We start from the raw sequence: 20,883 nt of genomic DNA on the forward strand, positions 1-20,883 counted from the left end.
AAAAAGGTTGAAAACCGCTGGACTAGAATGTGTGGACGGTATAACAAATTAGGCACAATTACTTTTACAAAAGTACTCTATATAACTCTGGGAGCGCAACTATGGGACATTATGCGGGGCAGTGGTTCTCAAACTATTCGCGGACCCCTTTTGGACCGCTACGGACCCCGCGTACCCCCTCAAGCTTTCGTGAAAATTTAGCTCAATTATCAACTGGCATGTAGACGTGAATTCGTAGGTTCTCTATCAAATAGTATGTAGACTTGAATTCGTTGGTTTTCTATCAGCTATTTGTGAGCTGTCGTCGATGTGCTCGTAATAAAAACTGAATGCTTGTATTAGTGATGTATCAGACTGACAAGACAGATATTTGATTTTAAGTTCTAAGATTAGTAAACTTATCATATTGGCGGCCTGTCCCGTCAATTTGTAGCATCAGTAAATGAGGCCAGGAACTGTCCGTAATCTGCCTGAATAAACACGTGCCGAGACTCTGATACAGACAAAGATGCATTTTTGGCAAGCGGGGAATTCAATATGACGCAAGCGGGATTGAAAACATGGGTTGAACATGACTCCAATACTGTGACTTGGACTCGGACTCGAGTCATAATACTATGACCCGGACTTGACCCTGAAAACGATGACTTGGACTCGGACTCGACTCGGTGATGAATTGAATATGACTCGACTTGACTCTAGTCAAAACCAACAAAGTAAGATTGACTCGTGACTCGGAACTATGGGACTTGGTTACAACCCTGTTCTAGAACCAATATCGATTCCTTAGTCGCTGAGTATCGCGCACAGCTCACAGTGGAGAATAAAATGAAATTGATGATCATGATTTGTTTTTATATATATTTGCATTCCTTTGATAAAATATTACGTCTTTTGTGGTAACTATGCCCATCGCCTATGTTAGGTAGCACAGCGTTATACTGACGTAAAGTTTATAAACGTGGTCGGATGAAAAGCTTTATGTAGCCTTCGTATAATTCAATAATAGGAATATATTTTTGAGCGAATAACACAACATACATAACTAAACTTTCACTAATTCTACAATTTTCTAAATAGCTCAGTGGCCCACACCAAAACGATCCCGTGGCCTACAGTTTGAGAACCCATGGTACGACGAATTCAAACGACACGCAAGCTTTAACATATATTGACAAAATGAAGATAAAATAAATCGCCTGGTATTACAATTCATGTAGTATTAATCAAAATGGTATGGTAACAAAATGGTACTGTAACTGAGACAACGTAAATTATTACACAAATGTGACCTTCAGACGGTCAAACATACTATTGACGAAGATTTTCGAACCATATATCTAAATTTGATGGTCTGATTACAGAACAAAATATCGACATCAAACGCTATTAATATCATATACCTTATTGATATTTCGAGGCAGTAGAAAGTTTTCATAGCGAATAAATTCTACCAATATTCCAGACTCAAGACTCCCCATCGATATTTAAGACTTAAAACTAGGCATACGTTTTAAACGTCACATGGACATACTATGTCCCACAAGTAATACCAGGCGGTCTTGATATCCCTGAGTATTGCATACATTTATACCCTATACGCAAACGTAGTTATTGCGATTAGCAATTTGATGTGTTACGACGTCATAATAGGCCCGAAAACGTTTGAAGACAGTTCGTGTTCAAGCGAACCAGATTCGTTTTGGGGTTCACACTATCCCTAAAAGTTAAACCTATTTGTATCGTCCCGATGGGTGTTATGGTTGGAAGATAATATTTCGAGAAATCTTTCACGGTTGGCGAATTGCACTAATAAAGCATCATAATCAGGGTTGCCATTGACATGGACCCAACGACAAGGACAGTCGAAAAATTAGATTAGCATTAAAAAGTGTTTTCGTGCATACTTGGTATTTAAACGAGCCGTGGCATATCACATTCCATACTTTTAGCAAAAAACAACCTTCTCCAGCAACTTCGTGTTATTATAAAGTGCTTCATGGATCTCGTCATGACAGCTGAGGTCTTGACTTGCCTTTACTCCCGGCCGAAACAGCACTCTGTCAGCCCCCCCCCAATAAAACCGTTGGTATGGGGCCTCTCATAGGGTGATTACCCAAACTTCTTCACTTCGTTCTGATTAGACGCGTCAACCAAGATGGAAAAGGGTTGTACACCAAGTTTGGACAAATCAATTTTTGAGCGCATGGAGCATGAACTCCTGTAAAAATGCTTGTAGTCTTGATGCATGTTGGAATCGGGGAATATTCCTTTTGCAATCGTAGTAAAGGAATGATTGCTGGTGTTTGACGGTGTGGAATGCCCAAGCTCATGCAGATAAGGAACCCTCAGCAGCAGCTGCCCCTTATGGTCTGTGGTCGTTGGTGCTGATCGACTTGTGAGAAAATTATTCATCGACTGGTTCGAATCCATCATTATGACACTCTTGTGTTCTGGGTTATGTGGGTTGAAATAGCGGTCTTTCCTATGGCCCCCAGATTAGTGTCACAATTGCAGATATTGCAATGTACGAAACACTCGCCCTCTAAGCTTCCTTTGATACCTTTGAATTATTTCTCACAATCGTCACGAAAACGTTTTGACGCCTGATCAATTTAATTAATCAGATTCATCCTTATTAGTAGCTGAAACTATATGTGCGATATAATTTAGATAAATTTATCAATGATTTATTGCTTTACTACTTTACTACCCAAGTGTCGACTGCACTGCGCCCTTTTTCAGTACCTATAAATGCTGCCTTCCCAACAGCTTATATTCTGCTGTATAAACCAAACAGCAGAAACCAGGTGTTGCTGTTTACGGCTAAAATGACGTCCGCTGCGACAGCTTGGTACATCCGAAACTTCTATACTACTCACTACTCTAGCTATCTCACCACTAGGAAGTCAAATCGTGTGACGCGAAGGCAGAATTTTAAAATATTATGCAACACAGATACCAGAGGAAAACGATCGAAGTTCTGTAGGTGTTGAAAATAAGACAAATTAAGGACGCAAGTCGAAAAGAAGGACATTTCTTAGAAATAAGGACATTCGAGTTTTCTAAGACGTGGCCCATAAAAATAAGGACAAATCGTAGAAATAAGGATGGTATGGCAACCCTGATCATAATTAATCCCGATTAGAAGATACAATGCAGTGACTGCTTGTCCTCCAGGGCTTTGGAGCCGGAGCCGGAGCCCGGAGCCAGATATTTGAGGAGTAGCTCCGGCTCCGACGTATTTCATAAGATTTTATTACATATGCAACAACCATATATGCTGAGTTCACATAATTCAACAGCAGGCCTTCGCGAAATTAAGAATATTTCCTCTTCGGCGCTACCTTTCCGACTAACCATGTTCCTGGGGATTTAACAGCAGAGCAGTCATATGTCAATTTTCATACATGAGTGCCGAACCTCGGTATGCGAAATATGTCTGTGAATATTGTGGGTATTCGGCATACCGGCAATTTCATCATCAGCACAACCTTGTTGTCCAATTGCATACGGTCCGAAAATAATGATCACTATGTATTACGCGAAATGGGAGATAGGGTAAAAACGTGATTTCGTTGCACATGTCGATATGACGAGAACGAGCGGAGAAATTCCATCTTATCGTTGCTATGAATCAGATGAGCAAATACTCGTTCTTTTGTGACGGTTCTTTAATCGGGCCGCGAAATTGGACAGTGTTATTGAGTATGCAATTATGCGTTCTGGATTCGATCATTACTGCGCATCATCGTCATTCACTCCAGCAGTGGCGGCTCGTCCTATAGGGCAACTGGGGCATTGCGCCACCTAATATTCTGTTCAATAACAATTCTTTACCATTTATAGACGCACACCAATCTATATATACCGAAATCACAGCGGAAGTCGTATTCTTCTTGTCCTTTCGCTAGTAAATGCCCATTTATAGCGAAGTCTCTGGGAAAATCGAATTCTCTTCCGTGTTTTCGCTTTGCGAATGCCTAGCCGGGGCATGCCCCGGTAGCGCTCGTAACAAGCTTTCACTGTCTATTCTCTCAAAGCCGCGCACAATAAAGAAACGGTGATTTACTCTCTCCTATTCGTAAAATGGCCGAGCAACCGGGGCAAATATGCTGGTCGCCCCTAAGGTGTGATGTAACAATCGTATCTATATCTGAACTCGATTACCGTAATATGCGTTTAGTCGACCTTTGCTGGTATAGGTCGATTTTGATGGTGTTTCACACCATGAAAACTCTTGAAATTTGGTATGTCACGTCGTGATGGTGGTATTTAACACTGCCCCAAGTTTCAGGGTTTCTACTTAAAGTTTAGGGTAGTAATTCCGTTTCCGAAGTTGAGTGTGTGCTGATCCGTCACGTATCGCAAACAGATTTTACTCAAAAGCCGGTATTGGTATCCATTGATTTTGACGATGTTCAATACTGAGATCGGTTATGAAATTTGGCACGGTAAGTCTTAATGTTAGTATCGAACGCTGTACCAAGTTTCAAGTTTGTCACTGAACTGTGTTAGTAGTAATTTCGTTTCCTAATTTGAGTGAGAGCTTACTCGTCATTTATCGCTAACAGAATATACGCAAAGCCGGTATTGGTATCTATTGATTTTAACGATGCTCCTTACCTAGATCCGTCATAAGCTTTTGCACGGTATGTCTTGGTTTTAGTATCGAACGCTGTGCCAAGTCTCAAGGTTGGCACTCGGTGATTAGGGCAGTAATTTCGTTATCAAGTTCGAGTATGGTAGAGATGTGCTCCGATCTGACACTTTAGCATACAACGCATTGCGGATTTCACGCAAAAGCAGGTGTATCTGCGGTAACGTTGACTGAGATGATGATATAATTCTCAGTTTGCATTCAAATATTTACTTTGATATTATATTCTCCAATGTCAATTTCACCGTGAAATTGTGGCCTTCAAGCCATTTGCTCACAACCCCCTGCTGTCAAGCGCGATAGCTATTACGTTTTCGATGGAGGCTAACAGCTGATCACTATTTTGACAGTGTACCATACCGGAAAGGGCCATGAGACCATTGCTCGATGATGTCATGTAACAGTGTACTGAGTTTAAAGCTTTCGTCCACGTATTTATTCTGTAATATATTTTCCAAAGGCGATTTCGCAGCAGACCTATAGACAGTAATAAAAACGTATGTGTCGTGTTACAGTCTCCAGTTTCAAGGCCAAAATCTCCTATGCTGTACGGAGACCGAATTTCCGAGGCTGCTATTCTTAGTTCTTCAGAATGATGTTTTGGATTCAATATGACAGGCCCAATCTATGAGATAACAATTGCGTATCTGTCCGAACTCGTTGACTTTTCCAGTTAGGCCTACGTTATCTCTCGAGTTATAGTCATTTCCAGGTCAAGTGCGAACATGAACCGTGTTGAATCTTTGTTCCGTACGCCGTTTACGCAGTTACCACACTTAAAGTCACAGCTCACCGGCGGACCTCTCGTGGCACATATGTTAAAATCACTGTTGCCGGCAAATTCATGTTACCGTACCATCATTAAGTTACTTGTTTACGTTGGAAAACGCCATTGTGACGTCATCTTAATAAAAAGTAGCTTGCAGCCCTTGCCCCACCACCCGATATTGTCACGAGCCGCCACTGCACTCCAGTAAGGATTTTCGAGCGTAAATAGGGGATGGCATAGGAGTAACCCAAAACCCCATGGTATTTTATGTTGGAGACAAATTACTGATTTGATACACTATTTCCAATTTGTAATTATCTGTTTTGCTAATTCATTCTTGATGTCTGGTTGATACTCTAGTATTCCCGGATTATGTGCACTGTGACATGTAAATGTGCAATGGTCATACTATTCCAGTGGTTCTCAAACTTGCCCCCAGCGCCCCCCAGGGGGCGCTGGCGATTTTGAAGGGGGGCGGAAACGCTCAGGGGGCGATATGGGGGGCGCTGGGCTCAGGGGGCGGTATGGGGGGCGCTAGAGAAAAATGGCTTCGCAGTAGATGATGTGGTGATAGGACATATCCTTAATGAGTATACAGAGCAAATTAACACCGAAAACTTCGTTACATATAGCCTTCAAAATACATATAGGTTTATTTGTCCATGGGCGCCTAAATGACTGACACCGAATGTTCCTGTCTTGGCAATCTGAACTCCAGAAGACGTATTCCATCTGGCAGGGAAAAATTATATGTCAGTGAAGAAATACCAATCTGAAATCGTGTGCGTCTTTTAGTTTAGTACGATTGGGCGACAGGGATATTCCTGTTGGGCGACATCCCCGTTGAGCGATTCTATATTTTTTGATATTGCAGACAGGGGGTCACGAAATAACATCATGCAACGAAGTCATACCAACTGGTTCGCCCGCCCGAATATGTTTATTATTAGTAACGGGCCCTACAGTTTCCAAGAAACCTCACAATGTTCGCTTTAAGTTTTGATGAGTCTGCGCACACTCAACAACTCACTGCGCTGACCCCTGGACAACAGCACGTATCGACTAAAAAAAGGTAATAGCTTCGGATTTGTTGTGCGCAACGTGCGCAACGTGCGCAGAGGCCGTGTCAGCACTACTCACGTGCGCAGCTTAGAGGGAACATTGCACCTCACTCAGCTCTACCGGTAAATGTGTTTACGTGAGCAGAGAGAGGATAAAAATTAATCTCAATTTGCATGCAATTCCCGATGATATTGACCACTTCAATCATTAATTAGTGAAATCTTTCGCGCTTCGCGCGACTAGGCGAAAATCACTGCCTCAGTAAATGGACACCCAATGTAGATACCTAACAGGCTTTCAGCAAATAGAGGACAGCCTAATTGGGGTCTGGGAGTAAAGTCTCCCGGAAGCTTGGTTTATCACCCGATGGTGGCCCAGGGCCAACGATTTTTGTTTGGGGGGGGGGGGGCTGATGAAGTGCTTTTACGGCCCTGGTAACGAATAATTGTACCTGCGGGCACGCCCGAATATGTTTAATTATTAATTACGTGCCCTTTATCTTCCTATACAACAGCTCACTCAGTTTATCGTGATTTATATGTGTAATTACCACCTATTCATTCATGCATTATAGAAAATTTTGGTACCTAGGGCGACCAGGCCACACAAACTTTGCTGATCATCGAAATCACGATAGGGGGTTCGTGGGGGCGAAGCCCTCAGAAGTTCGGTTTATCACGCTATGGGTACGCAAGGCAATCGTTTTTAGGGGTTGACGAAGTGCTGTTACGGCCCTCCCTCTTACTCATTGTTTTTATTACATTCCTTTACATTATGAAGTTGGTGCGGAGGGGGGGGTGGCGCTGGAGCACAATGATTTTTGAAAGGGGCGCTGGAGGAAAAAAGGTTAAGAACCACTGTACTATTCAGATAAACTTGATCGACACCGGTTGGACTGGTAACGAGTGCACCAATATCGAACGTCAATCCATTGGCCATTTGGTACAAAGCGAATTTCTATTGATCACGTCGTTAAATCCGCCCATATTGCTCTTACTACAGTTACAGTTGAATAATAATCACAAGTTTAAAAATTGAATTGAGCTGTGTGGCTTAATGTTAACGAGTACAGTGCCAGTGTTGAAACGCCGCATCAGAATTTTAATGCTGAACACAGCAACGGCACGGAGTAAAGTGCGTTCAAGTGCAACAATGATGTTATCGACAATTGACAAGTATTCATTATGTCGTCACAAGCCGTTACGGTTGTACCTAGGTCTTGGTTGCTGCATCCGATGTTACTGACGGCTGACAGACTCTAGATCACTATAGATAACTAACCTGCTGGAAAAATTAGTAATCTATATAGACCAGGGGTGGCTAATCTTTTCGGTTAAACAGCCTCATGAAATTGACGAACGAGTGCGCTGCCCACTAGCCGCGTAAAATTTTCAAAGTTAATATTATTATTACTTGGGTATATTGTGGGTCGACTGTATACCGCTCGCTGGGCTCAGTTTGCAACGACAGGACTATTCGGCATCTGGACACATCGATATCGAAGATTTCCGCTAATATACAACAATCCTTTTGTGCCTACATTTCATCGCCGACGATCTTTCTGCGAGCGCAAACGCGAAAATACTTTCGCTCGTAATTACGAATAGAATATATTAGACTCAATCGGCTAAATCCGTCGTTTTTTTTCATTTTCAGGAGGGGTTAGGCTACAAAGAAAGAAATCGTGTCACAATTAAACACGCGAAGCGTGAAGAAAAATTTTACTACTATTTTAGTTTATTAATAAACAATTGTAATGTATACGACGATTTACTAGAAATGTGACTGGACCCTTGATCTGCCAATGCGTCGAAACTGATATTTTATTCATCAACATCCCAAGTGTCGCGGCCAGACTAATCATATTTTTGGTTGGCCTTGCAAGTCCACAATCTGAGCAATTCAATTTCGATAATATAGCAGAATTTTGATAATATAGTGGGAAATTAACTCGCGGGCTACTCAAAACCTTCTCGCGCGCCACATATGGCCCGCAGGCCGGGGTTTGCCCACTCCTGATATAGACAGACACCTTCGATAGTTTTCAGAGCCGGGGCCGGAGCTGGAGCCGAAGCAGTGAAAATAATGCGGCTCTGGAGCTGGAGCCGGAGCTAATGTATGATAGAATAAAGCTCTGGAGCCGGAGCTGGAGCAATGTAAATTTACGGCTGCTCCGAAGCCCTGTCATCATCTACTGGATGAGACGACTTAACGCAGAAAGGTCTGCGATACAGTCGGCAAGAAGTTACAAAATACTGCGCACCTACAATCATTCGTAAATAACACGCAGTTTGATACAAAAACGAAGCAGAGCCTGCTGCTACTTTTATGCTGATGATCACTGGTAAAATGTATATGATATTAAATCATAGAACTTGGTGGGAATGTAAAAATGCACAAATTGAACGACGAATATCGAGCTTCGTCGATAATTGAGTTTCAAGTACGTGAAAGAAATATTGATAAAAGGAAGAACACTAACGGATAGATTAACGAGATGCGAATCGAAGAGGCAGAACTTCCACCGCATCCTCTCGGTACTCCGTAGACTTCGTTCTGAGTACCCGGACATCCGAAGAAACTGAAATACAATATCACCGAAAAAATGATGCAACACCGTCCAATATTTTATCAAAAACATGAACAAAAGGATGTTGTTTATGCTATTCTAATAATAGTCTATTGGCGCCCATATAAAAGGCATGGAAAGTTGCCGTATGTAGCAGAACTGCCAAATGTAAGTCATTAAATATATTCGAAGAGTTGATTGCTGTGCGTTCAAGTCACAAAGGCTGCGCCAGACTTGATGACTTAACAACACAGTACCTATGGCAGGCTGCTGCATTGCGTGACCAGAAAATTGCTATTATAACTGCACTGCTCGCTATCAATAGAACCACCACATCTTCAAGTATCAATTTGATAACTTACTGGTGACGAATATCACGGCCGACCTGATCTTCTGTTGCATTTGCAGGCCAGAAGATATTGCCTTTTAGAAAATAGGGCACCATTCTGTACATAAAGACAGAATCGACATCACATGCTTCGACGCCTTGCCATTCCGAGATCTTCAGTCCGAACCGTCCTGTGATAACTTGGAAAGTCACACGATCATTCTGGTTGAAATCGCTCACCGCAGAAGCTGTTTCCTGTAGTATAAGCGAACGTTATGTATGACTCTACGTTGTAATATGTGTATTGTGGATGCCTCGCATTTTGCAAGGATCGTGCTTTAAATACAACGGGCTTATTTTTGAAAAATTGCTTCAAGACTTGCCGCTAACAAGCAACCTCAAGGTTCCTAGAAGATCTTAACGCAGGTTGGTATAAGTTTTATTCAATAGTTTTCTAACCTTGATACAGTTCATTTTCACGTTATACGGCAGCGAAATCGTCACAAAATTATTTTAACGATATTTCCCCGACTCATAACCGGAGTGCAGCAATAACTCATGCACGGTTTGGCCCCATCAACCTCCGGAGGAGAAGTGATTTATATTATCCAGATTTCGCACTCCAGGTGGACTTTCGTGGGCCTCTCCAGAAAATAGATCAAGTGCTAGTAATTGTTGCGGGTGAGCACAACTATGTTACAGAAGCGACGTTGTCATTGCAAAAGTCAGGATCCTAATAATGTATATAATCTGTATAACGAGCAGTATAGGTGCTTTTTCAGTTTTAACTACTAAGTTATATGAAAGCGTAACCACAGGCAAATTCTTTCCAACGCTACACGGGCCCACGTTGCTTACTATCCATCAAATCAATGATTACACTGGTAAACACGATTTTTGTTGACTTTGATATGACAATTGATTCCGACTAACTTTTGAGCGCTGAATTCAAAAATTTATTTCGTTTTTCTCTATCACGTCAAGTTTTCGGGAGAGCCACCCACTTCATTGTCTCATTAACCTAAGGTAAAGGTACTACCTTTAATATTTTGTGTTTATTGTATAAAACGTTTCAAAAACCACAATCAGTCGAAAGTGAATCAATCGACTGCAAATAAACATTTGCACTGCTTTATTTGGTTGATTCAAACCGATATTGCCTCTGCAGGACAAATAAAGTGCGAGTTTCCGGGTCACGATCTACGTTAATAACTCTATCGGCTGTGGCACATGGGTATCAGGGTTACATGTGCATTCTTATTATCAGACCACTAAGATACACCATATTTCAAAGCTGACAGACATGATCTAATCCCAATCGTGCTTGTGGTATTGCTGGGATTCAATTTTTATGTATTATTCACGAAGACTAACTGAGTGAGCAATTGTTACTGCACCTAAGACGTTGTTATTTAGGAGAATGTCACACTTTAGGATCCTTTTTGAGCTACCAATCGACATTTGCCATTCACGCGGGTTGTAACTCGGTATTCCTATATCCTCAAGCAAGTCATGATAACAGCATCATGCCAATGCCAGTATCACAGCAATACACAAATCTACAGAAAGTAGCCCTACGATGAAAACGCCGTTTCTCATGATCGAAAGTGAGGTATCTTCGTTCTCCTGCCAAGTAATCTTTTCTCAATTAGCCAGGATGCTAAAAGTTCCGCATATTCCTCTTCCAACTTCCAAAGCCTATGTCGGATCATTTAGATTGTGGACTATTCTACGTTCTGAATCATCTTCGATTTCAAAATTATCATCATTAGGCTGGCCATCCCTAAGATCTACATCTTGATCCAAATTAGCGAGCGTATTGGAGTTTCAAGTTACATTGGATAAGCTTAATGAGGCATTGGATATATAACTGATAGTAAATCTATTTTTCTTGCCATATCCTGCAGCGTGCATCAAATATGTGTCTGAAATATCCTCGGATGATTGCATACTTAACCAAAAATTGGTGGAAGCATCATCCTAGATCGATACCAGTACCTTTTTTCCTAATAATCCGATTGATGAAGGTGGGGATTTCTATATGGTATGGGAAATTAATACGGCTAAATTCGCGAATATGTCGTAGGCTAACCTTGAGGTGATGGAGAAAACCAACAGCATTTTTTGAATCAGCATACCAAAATTAGCCTAAATCAAGTGAAAAATCTCAGGCAACAAATTTTTCGTTAAAAATTGTTGCCCAGTATTATTGATTTCGCTGTGTTATTATTATTTTTATTCATGAAAAGGGGAGTGATGATGTGTTATGGTAAATACCTTAGATAGCTTACTTCGTACTGGTACATTCTGTCGCCCTTGAATAGAGTAATTATTTCTCTATAATTGACCCGCTCTGTGACTGCAGAATCAACAGTTTTGAATGGATAATCCAAAAACAACTCTGGGGTTGAGTATTTATGAAGAAAAGCAATGCTCGGGCCTCCGTTCACATATTGGTCGACGTTTCCCGCAGCTGTTAACGAAAGCCAAACGTTTGAGTCAGATCTAATCATGTGCTATCGTGCCAAGCTGTACTTACTGTCGAAAATCAAATACCAGTATGTCATGCGCAAGACAGCGGCTGGTGACGCGTGGGTGTCCGGGAATCGTCTCGAAAGTTTTCGTTCGCCTGCTTTTGTTTTTTTCGGGCAATTCACCATTATCATCATGATACCGGTACATGGTCTTGGCAATTTCATAAGTGCATGTGGAGGTCGCGTACTTTCAATACCCCTAGGGTAAGGGTGTCAAACCCAAATTGCGTCATGGGCCGGATGCCAGCCTTCGAATCGCTCGCGGGCCGGATCAGTCAAATTATTCCAAAATGTTATGCCCTTGCTTTTCACTTGAATACTTGATTTTAAGCATATTTACACGGGTCGTAGGGGTTTTATTTTAGCAAGTCGCAACACTAATATTCGCGATCGATGGCAAAAAAAACGATGAATATCCGGTTGAATACAGTTAACAACCGATAAAGCTGTCGAGCTGATGATATAAGTTGGCATATTTCTTTGCATCCTTTGCTTTAGTCGTAATCTGGCGTTAGCCCTACTTACGCGTCGTGAGGAATACAATATATTTAATTGTAAACGCGGACGCTGGAGTTTGATTCATTATTATTAAATCGCCAGTCGGGTTTCCCTTACGTCTGGGGACCTGTTGGTTCGGAAGTGACTCAGCAGTGCGACCATAGATGTTTGAATTATATATTTGTGTAACAAATATATTTTCAGGTAAACTGCATATACCGGTAACGGTTCCGCATTGGCGCCTTCGTTTCTGTGAATAGCTACTTCTCATTCCATCTTTCCATAAAACTCTGGACTCAGTGTGCAGTTGTTGCCTTCTCGAAATGGGGCGTAAATGTCACTGATTTGAGTGGCAACTAGAGTGAAACCACAACACCGTAGTCCGGTGGTTGTAATTTGGCCTATGAACAATGAACATGAACATGCTCGATATTTGCTTTCTTGAGGGAATATTTTATGGATGTATTTCCTGCAAAATATATCTTATCATTTGCTACAAATGAGCCGGATATTATAGGATAATTCCAATTAACTCAGAATTGCTTATCAGGCCGGATGAAATCGTCTGTCAGGCCGGATGCGGCCCATGGGCCGTATGTCTGACACCCCTACCCTAGGGATTTATATCTTGGAGAAAGGCAGTCATATCAGCCCATGCCACTTGTCAAGCGGATAGCCCTATTTTGGAGAATTACGTGGAATTCAAGTATCGTAGGTTAACAATAAAGAGTGGATATTGAATCTTACTTTAAAGGCGTAAAATTGCAGACGGCCTATCCCGTCGTAGGTGTTCCGGAAATCGTTGAATCTACTGATGCTGCATACATCATTCCGCGTTACTGTCAAAGTAAAGAATTAATAGTCACGAGAATATATATTTATACATTTGAGACCAGGTAGGCCATGCGGTAGCCCTTAATAACGTTCGATTTCTCGCAGGCAAGGGGTTCAAAACAATTGTTGCCATTTGCGATTACAATTATGATTATGATATGGAAATCTCCAGCAATTTAGAAACGATAACTGTGACGAACATAGCACATCCATACAAATTAGAAATTATTAGGTTAATATATCGTGAGTTTTTAGTAACCAGAAGTCGCCTATCAAGGAAGAGATACCCTCATTGCATGGTAACGCTTATCCCTCCCTAAGTTTTATTTTAATATCATGACATTCTGTATTTGAATGGAACCGTAGCACATTGCTTCTGGTATGGCGCGATCGGTCCCGTGTTTCTAGTACCTTGGCATAGTCCACACGTCTTTCTGCATCTCCTCCTCATACTTCCCTCCTGATTGACGTCGGTGCAATAACCAATTGTTTTCCAATTCTCGCAATATTTACCCAAAATATGATCGTCTTTGCATATGTCATCATCTGAAGAGTAGAAATATGAGGATTGCAAACGATACGCTTTTCGAATTTACTGCTAATTATTGGGGCTGGGCAAAATCGAGTACCTGAGTGATTCGATTCTGAATCACGTGTTATGCTTCGAGTTGAGTATTCGAGTATCACTTATTATGACGTCATAACATAATTTTTATATCAAATTTCAAATATGCACCTTCTATGCCCCCACAAAGAATGCAATGCCTGTTATCCAGCACATTAAAAATACTTTGGTATTTTTCGACCATATCGATATCATTGCACTTTGTGACAATGTTGTGAGATGATCATGACTTCGAAAATGTGTTATTCCCAATAACGTTCGTAGCTTTACTATATGTTTCGAATGCTGCGATACGGCCAATCAAGGTTGCAAGGCTTCCATTGTGGAAGATAGTATCGAAACTACAATTTCCGTCGATAAATTAACTTTCAGTGGCGCGGAGCGCATAATTTGAGTACCGTACTCGAAAATATCGTCTTTTACTACTCGACGCGAATCATTAAAATTAATACTCGATTCAGATTCGAATACTCGAATCATTGTGCCCAGCCCTACTAATTATGTTACCAAACGGCCTCGTGCTCGGGTGAACTGTGGAACTTGCTGTTCTTTTTGTTGTTGTTTCCTTTGTTGTTGTAGTAGTAGTAGTAGTTCTTGGTCTCCTGATGGTGGTTCTAGTGGAAGTGCCACCGAAGCCTGCCGTGACACCAAATTGAGCCTTTAGCTCCTTGCATGCATTCCCATAACTTTCACGGAGAGGATCCGATCCTTCGCAAGAATTCGTACATTACGAAACAGTTACGTTAGAGGTGAATCCATTTTCGCACCACTGTGTCTTCCGTACATGCTTTCCATTCCGTGTTTGTCGTCATCTGGTAATTTGTAGCGTTCGTAGGCACCGGAAAAGTTGTAAAATGGTGCCATGAGAGCTCTATAGAATGGAAACACGCGTTAAGAACATTTCGGTGTCTGGCGAGTTTTGTGGTCGATCAGTATATGCACATTGCACATAGGTAGCCTATGTTGTAATCTTTTGCGTATTGTCGCCTTGCTTGTTAGGAATCCGTGTACTGCGTTCGGTTAATGTTCATTCCGGTAGATGACGAGGCATTTAGGCCGAGTGGTTTGCTGCCAAATGCGTTTAGCACAAGTGCATCGACCAATCTTTTCCAAATGGACGAATCGTGGGAATCACGCACACATGTATAGCAGTTTAGGCTTGCATCAGCAACCCACTGCCAATAGTTGTCACAGGCCAATTTAAATGACGCAACACTTCTTCCTTGACCTTCAGAGGAAAGACATAAACTCTCAAGCTTCTGATGTTTATACATAGTGCAATATGAGTGCCATAGGTTGGGTGGCATTTGAAACATAAATCAATTTAAAACAACCATGTCTAAAAAAGTCCCTTCTTAAAAATTTTTATTTTTATTTTTTTTTGTTATTTTAAGCTATGACGTCACAGTGGATTGACATTTACAATTGAAAATAGGGTAAATATAGCTTCTTTGACGGAATATCTATTTACTATACCTGTTGCACCGACATTTTGAGGGTTTCAACCATCCTATATCGTATACGTCGGCTATATCGGGAGGTAATTTTCCGTAGGCTCAAACAACATGTTTTTTGGAAAGTATTTACACAACTATGGCATGATTTTACAACTTGAAAAACACAATTTTGTTTTTTAAGTAGGCCTTTGTTTAAAACACTATTTAAAACATGTTTTAAACAACCATTGGTTTTAAATGCAAACCTAGCCCATAGGCTTGGATGATTAGCTAATTCATCAAAACCTGCAGACGTTAAACATAATTTGTTTTATCAGCAAACTCAAACGCATGGACTCTACGAACAACAAAGCGACGTAAAGGTTCACAATTAATTTCTAGTGAAACATATTATATGCATGCCAACGTATATATATTTTCTATTTTTGGATATCTGACCAGGCATTGTAGTGTCGACCTATTTAGACTATCGACTGGAAACTATATACCATTATGATGAGATGACTCACGTTTGAGTCGAATGGTTCAGTCCAAGATTATGGCCAAGTTCGTGTGCAGCTACGGTGAATATGTCCCGTTTGTCGTAAACGTCTGCAATAATTAAATGTATGATAAGCATTAAAATGAATATTTCAAAATGCATACGTTCCAAGTACAGGCCTACACTTACTGATATCACTGACTGCAAGAAACCATGGTTCTTCTTCATCGAAGTGTAGCCTTCCATTTTCAGGGTAAAATGCATGGGCGAGGGTATTTCCTGGGCCATCGAAAGGCCAGCTATCCCCGTGATGTCCTGAACATACAAGAATTCTTTAAGATATCGAATCACGAGCAGAACTCTAATAGACAAACTTGCGCTGTCCTATCGTTATTACATAACAAAATCCAACAAAATGCAAGCGGACCTTGCTGTCACCGTGAACGAATGATAATATATATTCAACGGTTGCATATTTGAAAATTCATGTAACTTGATCCAAGTCTTGTTGTCGTTTTAACCAAAGCTAATAATGCACCGTACTTACGTACAATCATACGTGAACCTCAAACATACTACTTCGAGCGGTGCAACAATGGTTATTTCAAGACTTGACCATGACTACGAGACGAGTCACCGAGTCAACATAAGTCGCTTGCCTAACTTCGGTCACATAAAGAATTAAAAAAAATGCGGGTTGTCAAGGTTGCGACAACGTAAGAGCGAAATCCGGTTTACCCACATGAATAGCTCGTCCTATGGATTCATTGCATACTCTCGGCTATGTTCGCAATGTCAAGTATATAAGAGCGCCTATTCCGAATGACCTATCTTATCACTTGTCAAATAAATGTAGCGAATATAATTTTAATTACTCGTCCACCCGTGCCTGATATGCTATAAGCGAATTGTGAGTTTTTCGACATCACGGATCGGCATCATGCCACCCCATTTTTTTCGTTTGCGTCTTATATTCTCTGCATTACTTTTCATTCGGTGTGCATGCCTCTTATTTACTTCGCCTAGGCTAAGGTGGGTGTCTGATCTTAATGGCTACTCCAAGTTGTTTCGACACCTTCCTATCTTTTCATTGTATAGCAGTCTTGTGATGTTTTAAAACGATGAAAATATTATTAAACATGATTGATTGATTGATTAATCACCCGTAGGATCGTTGCAATTGTACAGAACATCGTACCTTTCCCAAATCCAATGGTGATATCAGCCTCTGTGTTATTATCACCGTTATTTTTGACGAACCGCACGTTTGAGTTCCGCTCCCACATACACATTGCGCTCAGAACTCCCTGCTTGACCTTCGCACTAGAGATTTTTGTCGGGAAGTTATTCCGCTGAAATCTAAAACCAGAAGTGAGTCAGAGGCTCTCCCTGTCTTCTGGGATGATGGATTCGAACTTAGTCAAACTTACGAATATGTCAAGTGGTGTTGGTCAGCATCCTTATTGTACTTGCTCGTCCACTTGCGGACGAGACGGTATTCTCCTGGGGCATTGGGATCCCGCGGTGGGTCGCTCATTCCGCAACGGTCAGTTGACTTGGACTTTTGCACCAGCGTGGAGTTTAGTATTCCTATGTGTTAAAACAGAGAGCCTGTCAGCCTATCTATGACAATACGTTGTGCATAACTATGGGTTGTGGTCAATATAATCGCAATTGAATAGTATGTTCATATTGAAATGAACCCGAATATTTTTGGCTGACACTCGTCAAGGGCAATCGTCAGCAACTAGTAGAGAATTGTAAAGAACGTTATTTAACAACAATCGTATCACAAAACATGACGTCACTAGCATGAAATGAGATCTCAAATATGAGAGCGTTCAATGTACTATTTTACGATGGTACACGAACTCCTTTTGTAGACAAAGCTTGGGCTGATGTAAAATGTTCGGGTTCATTTCAATATGAATATACTATTCAATTGTATATTGAAGTTCTGTACATCCAAGAAGCTCTTTAAATATAATCGCAGTGATAAATTCATGCATCCATTCCGTGAACTGCCGTCTTCACTGTGACTCTATTGTAGCCTTGATACATTGCGTGTTATCAGGTAGCGTCGCGCAAATTGAGGGATGAATTTAGCTTTTCGGAAATTTTTATTTCCTTCTCTTTTTCATGCGATAATATATATCTGATAACATAGGGATGTCTGCTTAGCTCCTACCCATAATGATAGCGTGTGTGTCTGTGCTGCTAGCCGATACTTTCCCAATCGATTTCCGTACAGGATTAGTGTCGTCGCTTAATATGACGCTCAAGCATTTGCGGTGTTATATTAGTCCATAGTCAGGATATGGAACAAAAAAGGCCACGGTACCTGTCATTTCAAGACCAAAATCTCTTTGTAAATTTAAAATTCTCTCCATGAACTGTGGTTGTCTGGTGAGATGAACTTTGACAACTCCTGCTGCGTGACCGTCGTCCGAGATCTCCTGGCCCGGTAGGGGAACTTGAAATGCAGCGTACTTCATTAAATATGCTGTCATTTCGTCTATTTCCTGCGGTAGATAATGAATAATCAGCGTTGAAACTTTGAACAATCTATTTATAGCATATATATATCACAACGTCATTTCCGAATGTACCGCCACATATTCACGAATTAAGACGCTGCTATATCGGATATGGGTTTTACACCACGGGTTAACGAGAAACTTTCAATTCACGATTGACAGGAACGCGCATATCTTTGCCTTGAATAAATACGCGAAATAATAAACACGCTGATAAGGTTGGTAACCGGTTGAAATACGTGGGTATATAGGCAGCTGCCCGGCGCCGTATATCTATTTAATTCGAATTAGGATTGTCGATTTCGGTTACGTCAGCGCGGTGACGAAACCTGAACTGCCTTTGCCAACAGTCGATAACATTTCCCAGCGATATATTGAATCTGAGGCAGACGGCCAGGGTTGACACCAACTCACTGATCGGCGCTTGCAACATCACTGCGTAAAACGAAAACGCCCGTATCAAATGAGATTGTAGTTCCGACCAGTTAATTAACAACGCAGGATTGTGATACAATGAAAATATAGCTACGACATGGTAAAGCCCAATAGTCAAATGCCAAGCTAAGCCTAGAGATCGTAGGCCTAATAAAATTGAAGTTTAAAAAGAGGCGGCAGACTGACTGAAAAATACGAAAAGGTAGCACAATAATATCCGACCAATGGAAATGAAGAGACATGTGTCAGCATCGGCACTCAGCAGTAGATACAGCCTTGAAAAACCGTCACTAATCCTCAAATTATTGTTTTGTCGCATTGTGCGACCAAATATGATATTCCATCGATTCAGCACAGATGGGCTACAATTCCCGATGGATGTCGATATTCGATATGCAGGGTCACTGTTCACTGTTCAGACTTCATATAGGCTCCTCATCACCACATGATCTATGATGACAGCTACACACAAAGAGCCTAGCTACAGAAGGAATACTGACCGCGCTGGGCTGAGCCGTTAGAAATAGATTAAAGAATAAACAATAAACATACATGGGCCGGATGTAAATGACTATATGTGTCGATTGTCGAATGCCACGTTATTGAAAAATCATCAACAAAGTAGGTGATTACGACTTTAGAGATGCAGCGCCAAATTCATCAAAACTTAATGCATATACTTACTGCAGTTGAATTTTCATTTTCATCTCCTACGAGGGGTGTTTCTATATCTGTTGACGTCACAATATCCTGTTGAAAGGTCTCTCGTTAATGAAGGTCTGACTTCTTCAGTGAGTCACATATTGTTCATATTGTTTGGGTTGATCGCCATCATAAATTACAGCGGAAATTCAAGGTACATAAGTACTCAACCGGCGGAATTCGCCTGCCTGCCCGCTATCAAGCTGTTGGTAATATTGGTGTAAAGGGAACGGGAAATCGACTAATTCTCATTTCCACGAAAACGGCCTTTAGTCAACCTCAACTCTTGAGCAGAAGCCAGCAATATGCTCATCATTATTGTGCAGCTTCCGCTCATACATCCGCTCACACACGGTCAAACTCATTTGTACATCTGCAATGTGTATTGGATGTACAATGTACAATTGTACATATTCCTGTCCTGAACATAAGCCATAACTTACCGGCTTTATCGCGGCGCTGCAAGTATATTCGAATGCATAGACGGACAGAAGTAATAAGCACAGTAGAATATGTAAATTCTTCGTCATAGTCGACCAGTCACTTGATCTTTGGTCCAAAATGAAATAAAATAAATATCTAAATGAAAGAGAGTCGCCGGATTTGACTAGAACACCGTAAAACTTCGGGCGCGCCTTAGCTAACAACTATAATGCCCGCTAGCAACCTTTCAACTCAACAGAGATAGTCGGTCAGGCGTTTATTCGTGAAATACCCTCACATGAAGGAGCCAGTGACGTGCGGTGAGGTTCATGACTGGTGAGGCACTGACCCCTCACACACACACACACATACACGTAAAGTACTTGATAAAGATACAAAAATATGTTAACAATAACAGCAGCAGGAGAAGTGGCTAGGCGAGAGCGTTTTCTCTGGACCCTGTTAAGCGTTACAGTTCCATATTCTACATTAAATGTTTAAATTTTTTCCTTTAGTGAAATATTCAGTTAATACAGATTGTTCAACGAAATGGATTAAACGAATAACATGAAAAAATATTTTATGTGAGGTCACAATTTCTGTCTTATAGTCTCCATTGCCCTTTGTGCGTCCAATCTCCCTTTTTAAAACATTGAAATGGACAGTTGGACACTATCAGCAAAACTAAATATGTCACTCACTAACATCAAACTTGGTTGAAGACATCATTCAGACTGTGGAAAACCAGGGTTAGGTTCATCATTTAGATTGGGTATGCCGATTTCCATGAATTAAGATTCGCAAATACATAAAACCTACAAGGTTAGCTGATTGAGTTGGCGTCCTGTTTCTTATATCATTAGTCATCTTCACACGCAGGCTATCTATAGCAGTAGTCGGGAACCTATGGTTCGCGAGCCATATATGGCTCTTTGGAGTATAAGATATGGCTCTTTGCCAAATATTTAT

General features: G+C 41.1%; 2 protein-coding genes across 2 annotated transcripts; both read right to left on the reverse strand.

The window, feature by feature from the left end:
- Nucleotides 1–8,679: 8,679 nt before the first annotated feature.
- Nucleotides 8,680–17,956, reverse strand: LOC145440124 (uncharacterized). Its single transcript, XM_080317712.1, has 8 exons — nt 17,248–17,956; nt 17,016–17,176; nt 16,007–16,132; nt 15,846–15,927; nt 14,647–14,750; nt 14,387–14,587; nt 9,423–9,660; nt 8,680–9,072 (listed from the first exon to the last, which is right to left on the reverse strand). The coding sequence occupies exons 1-8, from the start codon at nt 17,352–17,354 to the stop codon at nt 8,931–8,933; spliced, it is 1,161 nt and encodes a 386-aa protein (XP_080173838.1). The 5' UTR covers nt 17,355–17,956; the 3' UTR covers nt 8,680–8,930.
- A 145-nt stretch (nt 17,957–18,101) lies between these two features.
- On the reverse strand, nt 18,102–20,363 carry LOC145441798 (uncharacterized). The gene is made up of 3 exons (XM_080319737.1): nt 19,935–20,363; nt 19,474–19,539; nt 18,102–18,339 (listed from the first exon to the last, which is right to left on the reverse strand). Exons 1-3 carry the CDS (start codon nt 20,019–20,021, stop codon nt 18,112–18,114), a joined length of 381 nt encoding a protein of 126 aa, XP_080175863.1. The 5' UTR covers nt 20,022–20,363; the 3' UTR covers nt 18,102–18,111.
- Nucleotides 20,364–20,883: the final 520 nt, after the last annotated feature.

The sequence above is a fragment of the Botryllus schlosseri genome, chromosome 6 (assembly GCF_051294905.1).
Source record: "Botryllus schlosseri isolate E-star chromosome 6, Bs_hap1, whole genome shotgun sequence".
NCBI lineage: Eukaryota > Metazoa > Chordata > Ascidiacea > Stolidobranchia > Styelidae > Botryllus > Botryllus schlosseri.

What these genes read in the sequence shown, in the direction of transcription:
- LOC145440124 (XM_080317712.1), bottom strand. Translation starts at nt 17,354, where the DNA reads ATGAGCGACCCACCGCGGGATCCCAATGCCCCAGGAGAATACCGTCTC. An exon ending in CTGAACCATTCGACTCAAAC is followed by an intron (nt 14,751 to 15,845) that starts GTGAGTCATCTC and finishes TCCATTCTATAG; the next exon opens with AGCTCTCATGGCACCATTTT. An exon ending in CCCGAGCACGAGGCCGTTTG is followed by an intron (nt 9,661 to 14,386) that starts GTAACATAATTA and finishes GTCATACATAAC; the next exon opens with GTTCGCTTATACTACAGGAA.
- LOC145441798 (XM_080319737.1), bottom strand. Translation starts at nt 20,021, where the DNA reads ATGACGAAGAATTTACATATTCTACTGTGCTTATTACTTCTGTCCGTC. An exon ending in GCAGCGCCGCGATAAAGCCG is followed by an intron (nt 19,540 to 19,934) that starts GTAAGTTATGGC and finishes ACCTTTCAACAG; the next exon opens with GATATTGTGACGTCAACAGA. An exon ending in AAAATGAAAATTCAACTGCA is followed by an intron (nt 18,340 to 19,473) that starts GTAAGTATATGC and finishes TATCTACCGCAG; the next exon opens with GAAATAGACGAAATGACAGC.